This window comes from Balaenoptera borealis (genome assembly GCF_965194805.1).
Source record: "Balaenoptera borealis genome assembly, chromosome: 7".
Lineage (NCBI taxonomy): Eukaryota > Metazoa > Chordata > Mammalia > Artiodactyla > Balaenopteridae > Balaenoptera > Balaenoptera borealis.
This window is the reverse complement of record NC_138864.1, coordinates 110,379,544-110,395,150: the sequence shown is the minus strand read 5'-3', so window position 1 is coordinate 110,395,150 and position 15,607 is coordinate 110,379,544. Positions and strand designations below refer to the sequence as shown.

Below are 15,607 nucleotides of genomic sequence, written 5' to 3'. Positions count from 1 at the left end.
CACTTATTTCTACTGTTTCACAGATAGACGGTACTAAACACATCTTAACTACTGCTACTATTGACTTTAATCAATAATAATTTAATTACCTTCTTTTTCAGTCACCTCCCAGAAAAATCAAGAGATCGACAGTCTTCCAAACAGTCAAGGAAATGAGCTTTTCTAAAAAGAAAGGTTTGTGCACATATCTACAAGCCATCTCCATAATGGTCCCAAGCTCCACTCATCTAACACCCAGTTCTTCCAGAGTCATTCCCAAGAACAAAGGGACAGACTGCTGAAGTCAAAGTGTCACTATGAACTCCACTCAGTGATAAAGGCTATCTACAGGGCCTGACAGGAAAAGTGTGCAAAGAGGAAGAGCTGTCTTATTAAAAATAATAGATGTTGCAAAATTAGTTTCCAGTAAAGTTTGCCATCACTGGCATTTTCTTCAGCTTATTTGGTATTTATATTTTTCATTTTCAAAATGCCTGACCCATCATCTCTTCATGAACAATTAAAATTTTTATTTCACTTGGCCATTGACTCAGCAACATTTATGTAAATTGATATAACCAGGCTAAGCAATAATTCACATTATAAAAACACAAAGATCTAATAATTGGTAATTTCCACAAAAGGCAGAGGTAAAATACAAATCAAAAGTATAAATGCATTTTCTATTTCATAATTCCACACTCTATAACAGCTCAAAGCAGTGTCAAAATTCAAAGAACAGCAATATTACACCAGAAAGGGGGAGAAAACAAAACCTGTTAATTCCAGGAAGAAGCTTGAGTACAAACCTTTGTAAAGTGTCATAATAAAAATAAGTGTTTGAGTTTTAGAAAAAAAAAAACAGTAACTAATAGAAAAATTTATTATAAAGCAATTCCTATACTTTTCCTACAGTAAAAGCAATAATCTTCAAGATTCCAAGCCTAAATAACCCTAAATTTTAATTAAATTATATTTTATAAAGTAATTAAATATGCCCCAGCAACAATATATTGTTAGGCTCTCAAAAGAAACACTTTCAGTTAGTTGCACAAAACACATTGACTGAATCCAAATGATTTTTCTACCTCTTCATCATTTCAAGCTCTATATGACTATAGAACTAGTAAGAACTAAGTTTTATCTGAAAAGCCAATGATAATCAATATTACTATTTTCTTTAAAAGGCACTGAGAACTTTAGCCATCACACAAAGGCAACTGTGGGACAGCCCACAAAAAACATCCAGTCACCTTCTCCCTAGCCCAAAGCTGCAACAGCAGGGCAGGTGTTTGCAGAGGCCCAGAAGGTCTGAATCCAGCTGAGCTGAACCTTCTGACGGGGCAGGTCTGAGCCGCTCCAGAAGAATTCCCTTAAATCTTTGCATCCATATTCAAAGTACACCTTCCCTCTCCCAACTTTAAATATAGGCAAAAATGGCTCTCATTTGTCTTATTCAACACAATATTAGGTTGCGCAGGAAGAAACAAGATTAGTTTGTGGATATGTCCTCAAAGCGCATTGTGTGTGTCCGCGTATGCACACACACACATGCAGGCGCATGTAGACGTGGAGAGGCCACTGGAAGATATAAGGAATCAAGATAGAGGGCAGGGGTCACTCACTCAAAAGCTCTCACAGACCAGACAAGGAATGTACTATGTGCAGCAGCTGGGTAAAAGCTAACAGGATCAACAGAAGTTATAGCAAAACATCAAAACAAAAAGCATATGCTCCATCAAAAAGCATGCAAATTCAACTTCAGAAAAACAAGCAGTGCTGGTCACACAAAACACAGCTGGAGTCAGCAGACAGGCCAGCTTCAGCTGCCAGTTTTTAAAACTGATAATGCAATAGGCCCAACCAATCATATTCTATCTTCTTCCCTCTGAGGGCATCAAAGGGCTGATCACAGGCTCCAAGGCAGTAACCTCAGGCCCTCCCCACCCTGGCCCCGCAGGCTTCTCCAGGCCTGGGCCCAGGAACCGCAGCCCACGACAGGCTTCCCCAGGCCTGGGCCCAGGAACCGCAGCCCACCAAAAAGAAGTTGAGTGGCTGAAGAATTAAATACTTACCACTTGAGCTTCCAGGAGTAGAATACTGAGAGGTATCGAGGAATTTTCGAGGAGTAGGAACGTTTGTAACATCAAGCAGAGGAACAGGAGAAGTATCTTTCACGAGGGAGCTGAAGGGGGAAAGTAGCAGTAGTTACTTAGCACTTTCTCCAAAATCAACTTAAGTCCCACGACATGCCCATCCTTTATTGCTTTCCTTCTGTCATGAACCCTTCTTTATACTCTGACTTCAAATATCTCAAGTCTATTTCAAGTAAAGTGGTGGTCACAGACAGGGGAATAAAAATGTATTTGAAGGATTCCAAATATCAATATTTACATTTTCATCTTTTTATTGCAATACTAGGTTAAAAAAAATAGTTTAAGTATATTCTGATCATCTGGATGACCACCTTATAACCAAATTCTGCCACATAACTTCAGTACCCCCTTTGTTTCTATATTAAAATTAATTTATCAGCAAAGAAAGATCAAATAACACCTTATCATGATAACTGAATGAAAGTTTAAGTAGTTAAGCCTAGATTAACTTGTGTTTTTCAAGCTGGACCTTTTTTTTTTTTTTTTTGACATATACTGGGAGTTCACTGCACTTAGTTTCCTTTCAAAAAAAAAAAACATTCATGAATTTCATCAAGTTGAGAATCGGGTTTATAAAAGATGATTTAAGGAATTGCAAACAGGCTAATTCAGTATTTGATTACCCATTTCACCTTTTCCAAAAAGGCCTAGCAACTCATCTTAATAATTAACTTTGGAGTCTCCAAAATAAACACATAAATTTTAAATGACACAAAGACTATAAAGAACAAATTTTCAAGATAATTCCCATTTACAGGCATCTGTTAAGTCCAAGAATGTAGGCAGTGCCAAGGCAAATAACACCTGTGCCCTACCCTGAAGAAACTGAATCATCCAATCACACTGCATCTCCAACAGAAAGCTTCTCTAACTCATGTTCCAAGGATAGACAGGTCAAAGCCACGGTTCTCACCTCCTTCCAGTCCCAATAACATCACCAGTAAGAGTGGCTACCACGGAAGCGATTCTCAAAGTGGGCTGTAAAGGGAGGGCAGACAGAGGGGAGCAGGAACAAGCCTACACCTTCAAGAAACCTTCCCCCAAATGGGAGAAAAAAAATGTGTGGAAGTTTGAACACTGACCCCCACAGTGATATATCCCCATCTCCCTCCCACCACTCCTTTGAAACTGACATGCAAGGTACATGTATCTTTCTAAGCTAATAAAAAAAATAATAATAAACACGTTTCAGAAAACTTTGAAAAACAAACTTTAGGTTAAAAGGCAAAATTATCTTTCAAGGTATTATTTTTATCTGGTGTTAACAATGTTTACAGCCACTGTTCTGGGCACGGAGGTTAACTATGGCAGTCATTAGCTTCTCCCTTTTCACTTATTACAGGGAAGGGGGAATCATTACTCAAACAAGTCTCAGCATCTGTTATGTGCTTGGCACTTCGCTCAGCGCTGAGGGTCCAAGTATGAGTAAGATCTGAGCTATACACAACTTCACGCATTTCCAAGTGTTGGAATCATTTGCAGACTAACGCGAAACCTCAAGTGAGGAATGAGACATAAAAGTAACAGAAATAGCATTTACCAGGATCTGAACTGACATAGTTCCAGTGACTCTCCTCCTCCAGTATAAAGCTGTAAGTTCCTATTTGCCTACACTATCTTACGAAAACCCAGAAGAGCCTTCAAATCCACTGATCGGCTATAATAGTCTAATCATAAAATCAATTTGATCAGATTTGTCCATTCATCTTTTCTATACTGACTACTGTTGTATTCTCATTTTTCTCCTCAGCTACCTCTCCTCCTTCTACCTGCATTTTACTCACAGTTGGAAAACTAGCTCTACACACCTCCCCAGCCTCTGGATACACATGCCCAAAGAGACAAGAGGATAACCACCGATGTTTACAGTGCTGTTACTGAGTAATTAGGAAGAAGTTAATTTCAATTTCACATGATAGAAAAAAGATTTGATAAATTTAATAAATATATCCATAACAGAAGTGGAGGAGTTATTTTTAAAGCATTAATAAATGAAGGTATCCATTAGCAGGAAATTCAGGTACATAGCTGGAAAACTGCCCGCCAAGGCTGTAAATGAGGCAGCAGTTAGTACAGATTTGTGTGCACAGTGCTATGTATATCTGTAAGTATAATACACACTTCTATAAATACAGATGTGCACATGATTCACTTTAGATTAAAACCTACAATCATTTTCTCAGTTTTAACCTAAACATGTATTTCAGTTAAATATAGGGTGATAAATGGCTTGCCATTTTAACTTTGAAAAAACATAACCTGCTGACTTTATTATCAGAGCCAGAAGGGCCCTCAAACTCCATCAATAAACTCTTAGAAAGTCAATTTACTATAAAACTATTTGCATAGACTCTTTTCTCTTTCTAAAATTTTCCCTTGGGCTTCAATTTTCTCCTTTGTGAACACTAACCCAAAGGCAAGTAACTCTGGAAATGACTTCTGGTTTTTCTCTTGTTCTTTTATGGAAGAACTTAGTCTTAAGAGTTCAAGGGACAGGGGGCACACCCACTCATGCAGTTACCTCAGATGTGAAACTCAACAGAAAGGTACCTGCTACTATAGAATGTCACATACCTTAGTTTCCATTTCAGAAGAGAGAAAAGTTGAAATAAAGAAATACATACATCAGAAATAAAGTTGAGAAGTATTAATTAATAACTTCAAAGGGTTTTGAATCTCTCAGAGGAAGTATTTTTGAGAACAAAAAAATAAAATCAAAACTAGATTGTTCTTAAAAGGAAAGAAATAACAAATGTTGGAGAAAATGTGGAAAAAAGGGAACCCTCATACACTGTTAGTGGGAATGTAAATTGGTGCAGCCACTACAGAAAGAAGTATGGAGATTCCTGGAAAAATTAAAACTAGAATTACCATATGACCCAACTACTCCACTTCTGAGTATTTATCCAAAGAATACAAAAACACTAATTCGAAAAGATATATGCATCCTATGTTCATAGCAGCACTATTTACAGTGGTCAAGATACGGAAACAACCTCAGTGCCCATCAACAGATAAATAGATAAAGAAGATGTGATACATACACACACACACCCCCACACACACACAGGAATACTACTCAGCCATAAAAAATATGAAATCTTCCTCGTTTGCAACAGCATGGATGGACATTGAGGGCATTAGGATAAGTGAAATAAATAAAACAAAAAAAGACAACTCTAGGATTTCACTCATGTATGGAATATAAAAACCAAACACAAACAAAATAAATGAGCAAACCAGAACAAAACAAATAACATTGATACAGAGAACAGAGTAGTGGTTACCAGGGGGAAGAGGAATGGGAGGAGGGCAGAAGAGGTAAAGTGGGTCAACTGAAGGGTGATGGATAATAATTTTTTGGTGGTGAGCATGCTGTAGGCTGTAGCGTATACAGAAGTCAAAAGATAATGTTGCACACGTGAAACTTATATTCAATATAATGTATAAACCAATGTTACCACAATAAAAAAATTAGATTGTTCTTTGAGTTTCTAATTAGTATGAATCCTCTGAACAGCTTTATTTCAAAGAAATACTGATAGAAATTATTTTTCTTCTTAAAGATCTATGATTACAAATTTTTATTTTAAATCCATTCAGAATCATTCATAGCTGAGGTGAAAAAGACAGGTGATGCACATAAAATCCTTCCCAGTATAAGATAGCTCCCCCAAAATCAGTAATTGTATCTTGTAATTGAGTGGTTTGCTATTTAATACCCACATGGTGGCAGACAGGAAAACTATAAAGCAAATTTAACCATACCAAAAACAACAACCCCCTACCACCGTAACTCCTAGGACTTTCTGGCCATTCAACACTCATCCAACTAGTAAGGATCTACTTCAAAATGTGTCTGATTTCAGTATTTCAAGCCATGAAGTCTTTTTTTTTTTTTAAGAAGCGTTAGAAGTGCTAACAGCTTATTAAATATTTGCATTTTAATTAGAACTTATTTCTGTTCCTTCACTTAATAATAAATATGTCCTATGTCCAAAATTCACAGCAGCAGGTCATTTGGTTGACTTTATTGTCAAACTGAAACTTAACAGAGGTGAGTTGAACTTTAAGTTGTAAATCTAATAACTAATATATTCACCCTATAACCCCAACAGCTGGCACAGGACCTATCAAAGAGCAAGTGCTCATAAAAGTTTGTCAAATCAAACTCAGCTGAGAAGTATCTGTCAAAGATAATATGCCCTTCATAAGAAAATGTAACAGAATAATGAATCAGGAATGTCTGGCACAGTAATTCTCTATAGTTCTAAGATCTGCCTGAACGTACAGAAAGAATAATGATTCAGAGGGTAGAAAAGTCAAAAACAGCCATGGTCTCAAATGATAAACCAAGAGTGAAGACATGCAATACAAAATAAAGTGAAGCTAAAATCTAAGCAAAGCAGGAGGGCCAGGGGAAGCAATGAAAGATAACAAAAAGAAAACAGACATACATAAAAAGAAAAAATTAGTTAGGGAGCAAGAAATACAATGGGGTGAAGGACACCCTTTAAACACCTAGATATAAATATGGTCACCAAAATCCATGGGTCTGAAATTTTCTCCTCCACAAGCTAGAGTGTCCAAGGAAGCAAGATCAAATCAAGTATTAAACGAGGATGCATGCAACAAGTAAAAGGATTAACCGTTTTTAAAATAATTTATTGATTTTATCTGCTTATAAAGGTATTAAATGTTCTTTTTTGAAAATATAAAGAAAATGAAAATAATCTACTAATATAATTATAGTATAATGTCTTTCAAAACATTTAACAGAAAGGAGGCTGTCCATCCCTACACACACACACACACACACACACACACACACACACACACACAGACCTACTCATGCATACACACAAAAATGTACACATGCTTTTTCAACATTCTTTGGATCACCCTGTATAGAATATTAAATCCTAGGTTCTCCTTTTAACAGTAAACATTTCGCCATTTCATTAAAAGTAATCTTCAAAAGTATTATCAATAGTATTACTAATATTATTAAAGTAATAATACATGCTCCTGGTGAATACATTACCAGTACAGAGGGTATGAAATAAGTTCTTCTTTTCTATTCCCTGCCACCCCATTTCCATTTCCCATAGGTAATTCCTTTTATCACTGTTTTTCAGCATTATCCTTCCAAGAAATCATCTACACACACACAAATTTTTACATCTATATATAAAGGATATATATTTAAGTATATATTCTTTCAATTCTTACACAAATAGGTTCATAATGTACATGCTGTTTTTCACCTGGCTTTTTTGAACCCAAGAATACACCTTAGAAATCTTTTCCTATCAGCACTAAGAGATCTTTCTCATTCGTTTTAATGTCTAGTATTACACAGCATGGATACACCATAATTCATTTAACCCTAGTCCTCTTGAATATTGAACTTGTGTATTTTTGTTGTTCTGCCCATAATGTTCCAGTCAACACCCTGTTAACATGTATTTTTATGAAATGGTACTATTTTTGTAGGATGTGGACCTAGAAAGCCTCCCACATACATATTCTCCTATTTTTTCCTAATGCTAATAAAGTTGCATCATGTGATTTTTTTAAACCAAGTTAGAATTTTTTGTACATAATAACAGGTAGGCAGCTAAATTTCTTTTCTTCACACAGCTGATTGTATCAACATGAATTACTAAATAGCCTTCATTCGCTTCTGAACTACTATTTAAAAATATTGAAGTTTCATATATCCTGGGGTCTGTTTCTAAATTCTATTTCCTTCCAACAATCTGATTTTGTGTTTGCATGTCTATACTGTTTTGATTAAAGAAGCTTTATAATATACTTTAATATTAGATAAGGAAAGCCTCCCTTACAATCTCCCTTCTCAATTTTTTTTTTAAACAATCCTTACACATTTATTCTCCATGTGAACTACAGATTTGACAGTTCCAAAAACCTCAACTGAGATTTAACTGGGACTTAACATCTTTATGAGCTAAGAACATGGAAAGTCTCCCCATTTATACGGGTTTTGTTTCATAGCCTCCAAAAACCATTTTTATTTTTTCCATGCAGGCAATTCTACTAGTTTCCCACTTCTACTTCAAAAATATCTGTTCTACTTTATATGTATAAGTGCCTTCATGTGACTTCTTTTGTTTCCTCCTTCAGTAGAAATCTGTGTTTTTGTGTTTGTTTTTGGATACCAACAATTGGAACAGTCTTTGTATTTGGAGACACTCTCCATGGTCTGGGTCAAAGCAAAAAGGGAAGAGGGCCTGGCCCTTCTTCCTACTATACAAGTTGACATGTCTCAAGCTCAAAGAACTGGACGCTTCCAGCCAGGACTTTGAATCTTGAAGAAATAAAGGCAAGATGCAGCAACATTTAGAGATCATTCACTTGAGAGTTAAAAATCCAGCAATTGTAGGCATGATGCAGCAACCCAACCAGACCCTTCCTATGGCTTGTCTGTGATGTACGCTCAGCTGCTGCATCTCCCTTGGTCCCTCCAGGGTTTTACGGCCTGATTATACAGACTTCCTTTCCGTAGATTCTGTGACCTACCTGATAACTTTCCACTAAATTTCTTTCCTTGTTTTATTACCAGGACTGATTTCTGCTATTTGCTATCAAGAATGCTGGCTAAAACATCATCCTTTGTAATAAAGAGTATGTTTTATTTGATTCTGTCTTCTCTGGTGACTTTTCAATATAAAAATCTTTAAATATACATATCTAGGTTAATAAACACAAAATTAAATGAATTAAACATTTTTCTCTAATTATTAAAACCCAAAACTTCTGACATCTTAAGAATACAGCACTCCTTTGCATCTCCTGCTTATCCAAATTTCCCAGTCTCTACTAACTTAATATGGTGATATAAATCCTGTTTACTATTTTTTTAACATCTTTATTGGAGTATAATTGCTTTACAATGGTGTGTTAGTTTCTGCTGTATAACAAAGTGAATCAGCTATACATATACATATATCCCAATATCTCCTCCCTCTTGCATCTCCCTCCCACCCTCCTTATCCCACCCCTCTAGGTGGTCACAAAGCACTGAGCTGATCTCCCTGTGCTATGCGGTTGCTTCCCACTAGCTATCTAATCCTGTTTACTATTATAGAGTAGTCTTCAACCACACAGACCTTCTTTTTCAAAAATAGTTTTCAGCTTATATTTTTGATCTTACAAAATATTTTTCAGTTATTTATATGCAAATTTACATATTTAATGCTATGCAGTCATTCCTGGCAGCAGTTTGAAACCACCTACAACTTTATTGTTCTCAAGTTGCTGATTTTGGTTTACATCTTATAGTTCATTTTTGAGTATTTTTCTCAGAAAAAGAACACTAGCTTTTCATTTTGTATTAATTTATATCTGTTTTGTCTCTGTGCTGCCTATGTCCACTTGGCTGGGTATAGAAATCTTTGGTCCCAATTCTTTCCCATTCAACGCTTTGTAGACTTTACTCTGCTGTCTTCTTGCATTTCGTGTTTAGCAAATCCCAGTGAGCCTGATTTTTACTCCTTTCTGTTTATCAGGACTAAGTTTAACTGTATAAAACAGAAGACCCAAATAGCCGTGGCCTGAGTAAAACAAAAGGACTTCCTTCTTCCCATATAAAAGATACAAACCCATTCAGAGCCATAATGGAGGCCCCATGTCATTAAAAAGTTTACGATTTGGCTTTCATCCTCAAGGTCACTAGTGTCCAAGACGATGGCATCAATCCATGCCCTCGACAGAAAGTAAAGGAAGGCAAGTGAAGAGTAAAAGAGTGACCATACCAGTTTAGTTGGCACCTTTAAAGAATTTTCCTGTGAGTCCTGATTCAACAGTTTGCAAGCAGCAGTCTCACGAATCACCTTTAGCTATACACAGGAGGATGGAAAATGTAGCCTTTTAGCTGGACATATGGCCACCATGAACAAAACAAGAGTTGTCACTAAAAATGAAGGAGAGAGACTCCCCTGGTGGTCCAGTGGTAAAGAATCCGCCTTCCAATGCAGGGGACACAGGTTCCATCCCTGGTCAGGGAACTAAGATCCCACATGCCGCGGGGCAACTAAGCCCACACACAACTACTGAGCTCACGCACCTCAATGAGAGAGCCCGTGTGCCGCAAACTAGAGACAGAAAACCCACATGCCACAACTAGAGAGAAGCCTGTGTGCCGCAACGAAGAACCCACACCACAAGGAAAGATCCCACTTGCCTCAACAAAGATCACACTTGCCACAACTAAGATCCGACATAGCAAAAAAAAAAAAAAAGAGAGAGAAAGAAAGGAATTAAATAAATCTAAAAAAAAAAAAAAGGAGAGTGGATATCGGGTGAGCAAATAACTGTATCTGGTCAGGGCAGGTAACATAATTTTTCTCCTTGGTGCTTACAGTATTTGTTTTTGAAATTCATAAAAAACGTCATGATCATATCTAACAGTAGGTTTTTCACTAATTTTACCTTGAATCCTTTTGATTTGCAGACCAAGGTCTTTTTTTTCTGTTTAAGTTTCTTTCTTTACACTATAATTACTGCTACTATTTCTCTCTGTGTTAGTTTGCTAGGGCTGCCATGACAAAGTACCACAGACTGGGGAGCTCAAACAACAGAAATTTGTTTTCCCACAGTTCTGGAGGCTCAAGATGTTGGCAGAGTTGGTTTCTCCTGAGGCCTCTCTCCTACGTTTGCAGACGGCCGTCTTATCACTGTGTCTTCACATGGTCTTCCCTCTTTGGAAGTGTGTGTCCAAATTTCCTCTTCTTATATGGACACCAGTCATATTGAATTAGGGCCCATGCTAATGACCTCATTTTAACTTATTTACCTATTGAAAGACCCTATCTCCAAATTTAGTCACAGTTAGGTACTGGGAGTTAGGACTTCAATACATGAATTTTAAGGGGACACAATTCAACCTATAACACTATCATTTTAGTGTCATTCTGTAGAATGCCTAAAATCATTTGATTGATCACTATTCTCCACCTTTCACATAATCTTTCTTTTATCATCTTGCGTTTTTCTTCTTCACGATGAGAAAAGTTTTCCCTCGTATCACTGATTTAATTCTTCTAATGTTTTAAAAAAGACTTTAATTTCCCTATTATCATTTTGGTTTTTCCTTACATTTTGTTCCTATTGTAGTTAGTTCTTTTTGCATTTCTCCCAATCCCATTCATATAGCTCCCCATTATCATTTCATAGAAGCTATATGCTTGCTGCATACAACCACAGAATCTCAGTCATGTTCAACAATAAGCACATATTTTTGTGACTGGCTGATTCAGGCTAGGCAGCTCAGCTGAACATGGCTCGATTCCACATGTCTCTCTTCCTCCTCCTGGGACCAGTGCCATCATGGCAATGGCAGAAGCATGACGGGGCATGCTCCCTGGCACAAGCGAATTTCAAGCCCCTAATGTTACATGCTAACAATCAGCAAAAGCAAGAGCCCAAAAATCAAAGAGAAGGAAATACACTCCTCCCACTCAACTGGAGGGGAAAGGGTGATAATTTTGAGCAAAAATCTAACCTACTACATCATCTTCCATCTTTTGAGAAACTTGAGCTTAAGTCTCCTAAACTTTTCCTATTTTGCTTTATAAATCTTTTTCTTCAAATAAATGCTCTTCTTTGAGACCTCAACTTAATGCTTTTTCCCTAATGCTTATTCTATAGCATAAGGGGAAATAAGTATTTTTCCCTTGGGCTTATAAGGGAGTGGGGTTATTTTGTTTGTTTTTAATCCTTGCACGGGTAGAAATCTATTTAGATCTGCTATTTACCACCAGACACTCTGGAAAGTATTTCCTTAGCACAGCTCCCATCCACCACTTTACTCTCCAACAAGATTGTATTCAGACGCAGTGCTGAAGTTAAGTCTAAGGTACATAAGCCTTAGCTCAATTTGTGTGCCTAAGTTTTTCTAGTGCCCATCTGCAGAAAAGAGATGGAAACTTCTCTTTCTCTGTCAGGGTCTCTGACTAAACTGAAGCATCACACACAAAGTTGGAAATTCTGGTTTGAACAGAATAGGATTTTATAGACTTCATTCCCAGCATGCACTGCTTCCAGTGTTCCTCTCATCTATAGCCTGATGAAAAAGTATCAACAGTACATAGTGCTCAACTGCCCTCTGAAGAATCTTATGGCTATTTTAAAGGAATGTTGGAAGGACATATGATGTGCACAGCTATCTGATACATGCTAATAACGCCAACGTTCTACTGTCTTACCATCTGGTCTTATTCCCTACCAGGTCCCTCCTAACCTAATAAATGTCCTGAGTCCACCCAGGCCCTTCAACATAGGACTGTGCTACAATGAGCCCAGGCGTAAAAAAAACAATGCTCTCTCTAAACCTTGCCTAAACAACTCCAGAAAGAGGACTGTCCAAAGCTGAATACAGCCCTAAGTAACAAAGAGTCTTCTAACTTCATATTCATACACCTATATTTCTTAATTAGGCGGACTTCACTATCCAATTTAAGGATTTCTTTTCTCTTCCTTATGAAATATACCAGAGGTCTCTCTGATCCAGTTACAGACCCACAGTAAATGTTTCTTATGTATCTTTACATAAAAGGACCAAAAGAAATGTGCAGTGAGGGAATGAACAAACTTTGAACGTCAGCCTTCAGAACGTGGAGTATTTGGTATCATAAAACTATCTTACATTTTCAGAGACAGTATGTTAAAAAGAGAAGTAAAATAAACTATAACAATATTCTGGGAAACAAATAATATTCCTTAAAATTCTACATGGCCACAAGACACTGTGGCAAAGAGTGTCTTTAACCAACCTCATCCTGCCTTTTTCCTTGTTCTGCTGCACAACTCGGCTAGTGGATTTGATGTACAGGTGCCGATGCAGCTCGTCTATGAGAACTAAGTGGAGGTTCATCTTCTTGCTGTGAAGCTCCAGCCTAAGGTCACTCAGTCCTTCCACCTGCAGCAGGGGACCCTCCAAAGACTCGACTGCAGACACCTGAAAAGGGCAAAAAAAAAAAAAAAAAAAGAATAAGACAATGAAATAATCTAGTAATATTATAAATATGAAAGACTATCTTTCAAAAGACACTGCCGGGACTTCCCCAGTGATCCACTGGTTAAGAATCCGCCTGCCAATGCAGGGGACACGGGTTTGATCCCTGGTCCGGGAAGATCCCACATGCCGCGGAGCAACTAAACCCATGCACCACAACTACCAAGCCTGGGCTCTAGAGCCTGCAAGCCACAACTACTGAGCCCACTCACCACAGCTACTGAAGCCCACGTGCCCTAGAGCCCGTGCTCTGCAACAAGAGAAGCCACCGCAGTGAGAAGCCCGTGCACCACAACGAAGAGTAGCTCCCGCTCGCCACAACTAGAGAAAGCCTGCACACAGCAGCAAAGACCCAACACAGCCAAAAATAAATAAATAAATAAATTTTTAAAAAATAAAATAAAAATAAAAGATACTGTCAAAAGAGTTTATGAGAACTTTATCAGCATACTTCAGACTTTCAGTATAATGTGGACAGGCCTAGTTCTGCTCTTGAAGGGTTTAACATTGGAGACAGATAATGCTGAAGAAAACAATCACAGTAAACATGAAGGCATCTAAAGCACCTCAGCAAAGCTGTACATACTATTTACTCCCGCACACATTGCCTATCCATGGACACAAGTAAAATGACCTCCTACTGAAATAATTATAATGTTTATATCCTCACAAGAAGTCCACATACTAATGATTTAGATCAACTTTTAGTCAAACTTAGCCTCTTATGACTAAGACTTAATAAAAGCGCACTATATCAGTTTTTTAATAATTCTCATGGCCATCATGAATCAGAGCTTGGTTAGCCTAAGTCTACAAGTGTATTTACAGTCATCTCTAGCTCTTTCTCATATTCACATACACACAGAGGAAAATGCATTTTTACATGAATGTTACAAGCAGACAACAGCAGTCATCACCTCTCCTTGGACTGACTCAGTTTGATAGAAGAAACGGGATTTGAAAGGTGAACAGAAGATAAACTATGAAGAGGGAGATTCTCTTGGCATAAAGTGCCATTTGGGAGATTTTAAGACAAAAAGGATTGAATGAATAAAAATGGTGTAGGAATACCTACAACAAATGGACAAGACGAGGGACTCAGGGAATTTGGAATAATTCACTTTGAAACCAAAGCGAGAACTGCAAAGGGGAAAAAAAGACAGTATGTATTATATAATCCCATTTATCCATGTGCATAAAATTTTATTTATGTCTTTCTATGTGTAAAGACCTTACATATTTTTCTTAAAGAAAAAACAAAGTGAAGAGGTACTATTCCTTGGGAGATAAAAAAGAAGAGAGAAACACAAAGACTAATAATAATAATGATAGTACCAGTAGTAGTAGTAATAATAACAATAGTAATGGAGAAGAGTTGACTACAAGCTGAACTCAGGAAAAAGAGCCCTACCAAGCTCCCTGAAGGAATTAATGTGCAATGACTATTCCCTGCTTTGGCTATACATCTAAATATTCCTCATTTGTACAGATAAAGGCAATAACTAATAACACTACTTAAAAAGTCAAGCATTTATACAAAAACAATCAATAGGTAATAGAAGTCATGAAAGATCAGTGATCAAAAATGTTGATCGCAGATCTATCCCAGTATACGCAGTCACCTAGGAGAGTGTGGACAGTGCACACAGAAAGCTTTGCAGCTGCCAAATACAAACCGGCCTGAGATGGGGAGGAAAATGCAACGGCTTAGCCACAAACACATCACTTGTTTTGTGATGTGCTATAATGAAATGTCAGCATCAAATAAGTTTCCTTAAGTTGACCAAGACAGAATCGAGGAATGAAAGAGTGACAAGCCCTGGGCCAGCTCTGCCCTCTGAAGCCTGCCAGTTCATTTTCACGCTGACTTGCAACTGCCCCTGCTATGAGAGCCCCCCTGCCTGGTGCAAGCTGCAGGCAATTCCAAATGGAAAGGCTGCCTCACGAAATGACCAAAGTGTCCCCAAGGAGGAAAGACAACAAGTTCATTTACACGTGTGCTCTAAAATGGATTTTAACTCAGGTCTCTAGCAGAGAAGAGAGGATGCATTAACCTTTAGTGACATCAAGATTCAGAAAATGAAAAATAATTTGGTAAACCACTGGCCCATCATGTAGCCTTATCCCTCAAGGTAATTAAATCCAGCTGAGATATTTAAGCTTAAAAACCACCCACTGCACGTCCACACTCAATTTGTTTGTAGGAATTTGCATGAAGATTTTTAACCCAAACATTTCATGTTCCAAGTACAAAACTATACGACGACGTCAACTTTCAAAGCCGCTTAATTTTTCTTAAATGTAGGTAAAGCACTTAGCAACACAGTGCCTGGCACATACTGAGGGCTCCTCACATTATTTTTAACAGAACCTATTTACCATGTGGATAAAGAAACCTCAGAGGGTGTTTCCAACATGTTTTAAGGCAGCATTT

At 37.5% G+C, this 15,607-nt stretch overlaps 1 protein-coding gene across 3 annotated transcripts in view; it reads right to left on the bottom strand.

Moving 5' to 3' along the window:
• EXOC4 (exocyst complex component 4) overlaps positions 1-15,607 on the bottom strand; it is an 816,004-nt gene that overhangs the window by 748,584 nt on the left and 51,813 nt on the right. For all 3 annotated transcript variants that reach the window (XM_082399150.1, XM_082399151.1, XM_082399149.1), the window contains exons 4-5: positions 12,932-13,116; positions 2,055-2,164 (exon numbers count right to left, since the gene is read on the bottom strand). In XM_082399150.1, the coding sequence (XP_082255276.1) occupies positions 2,055-2,164; positions 12,932-13,116 (295 nt within the window). The remainder of the gene's footprint in view (positions 1-2,054; positions 2,165-12,931; positions 13,117-15,607) is intronic.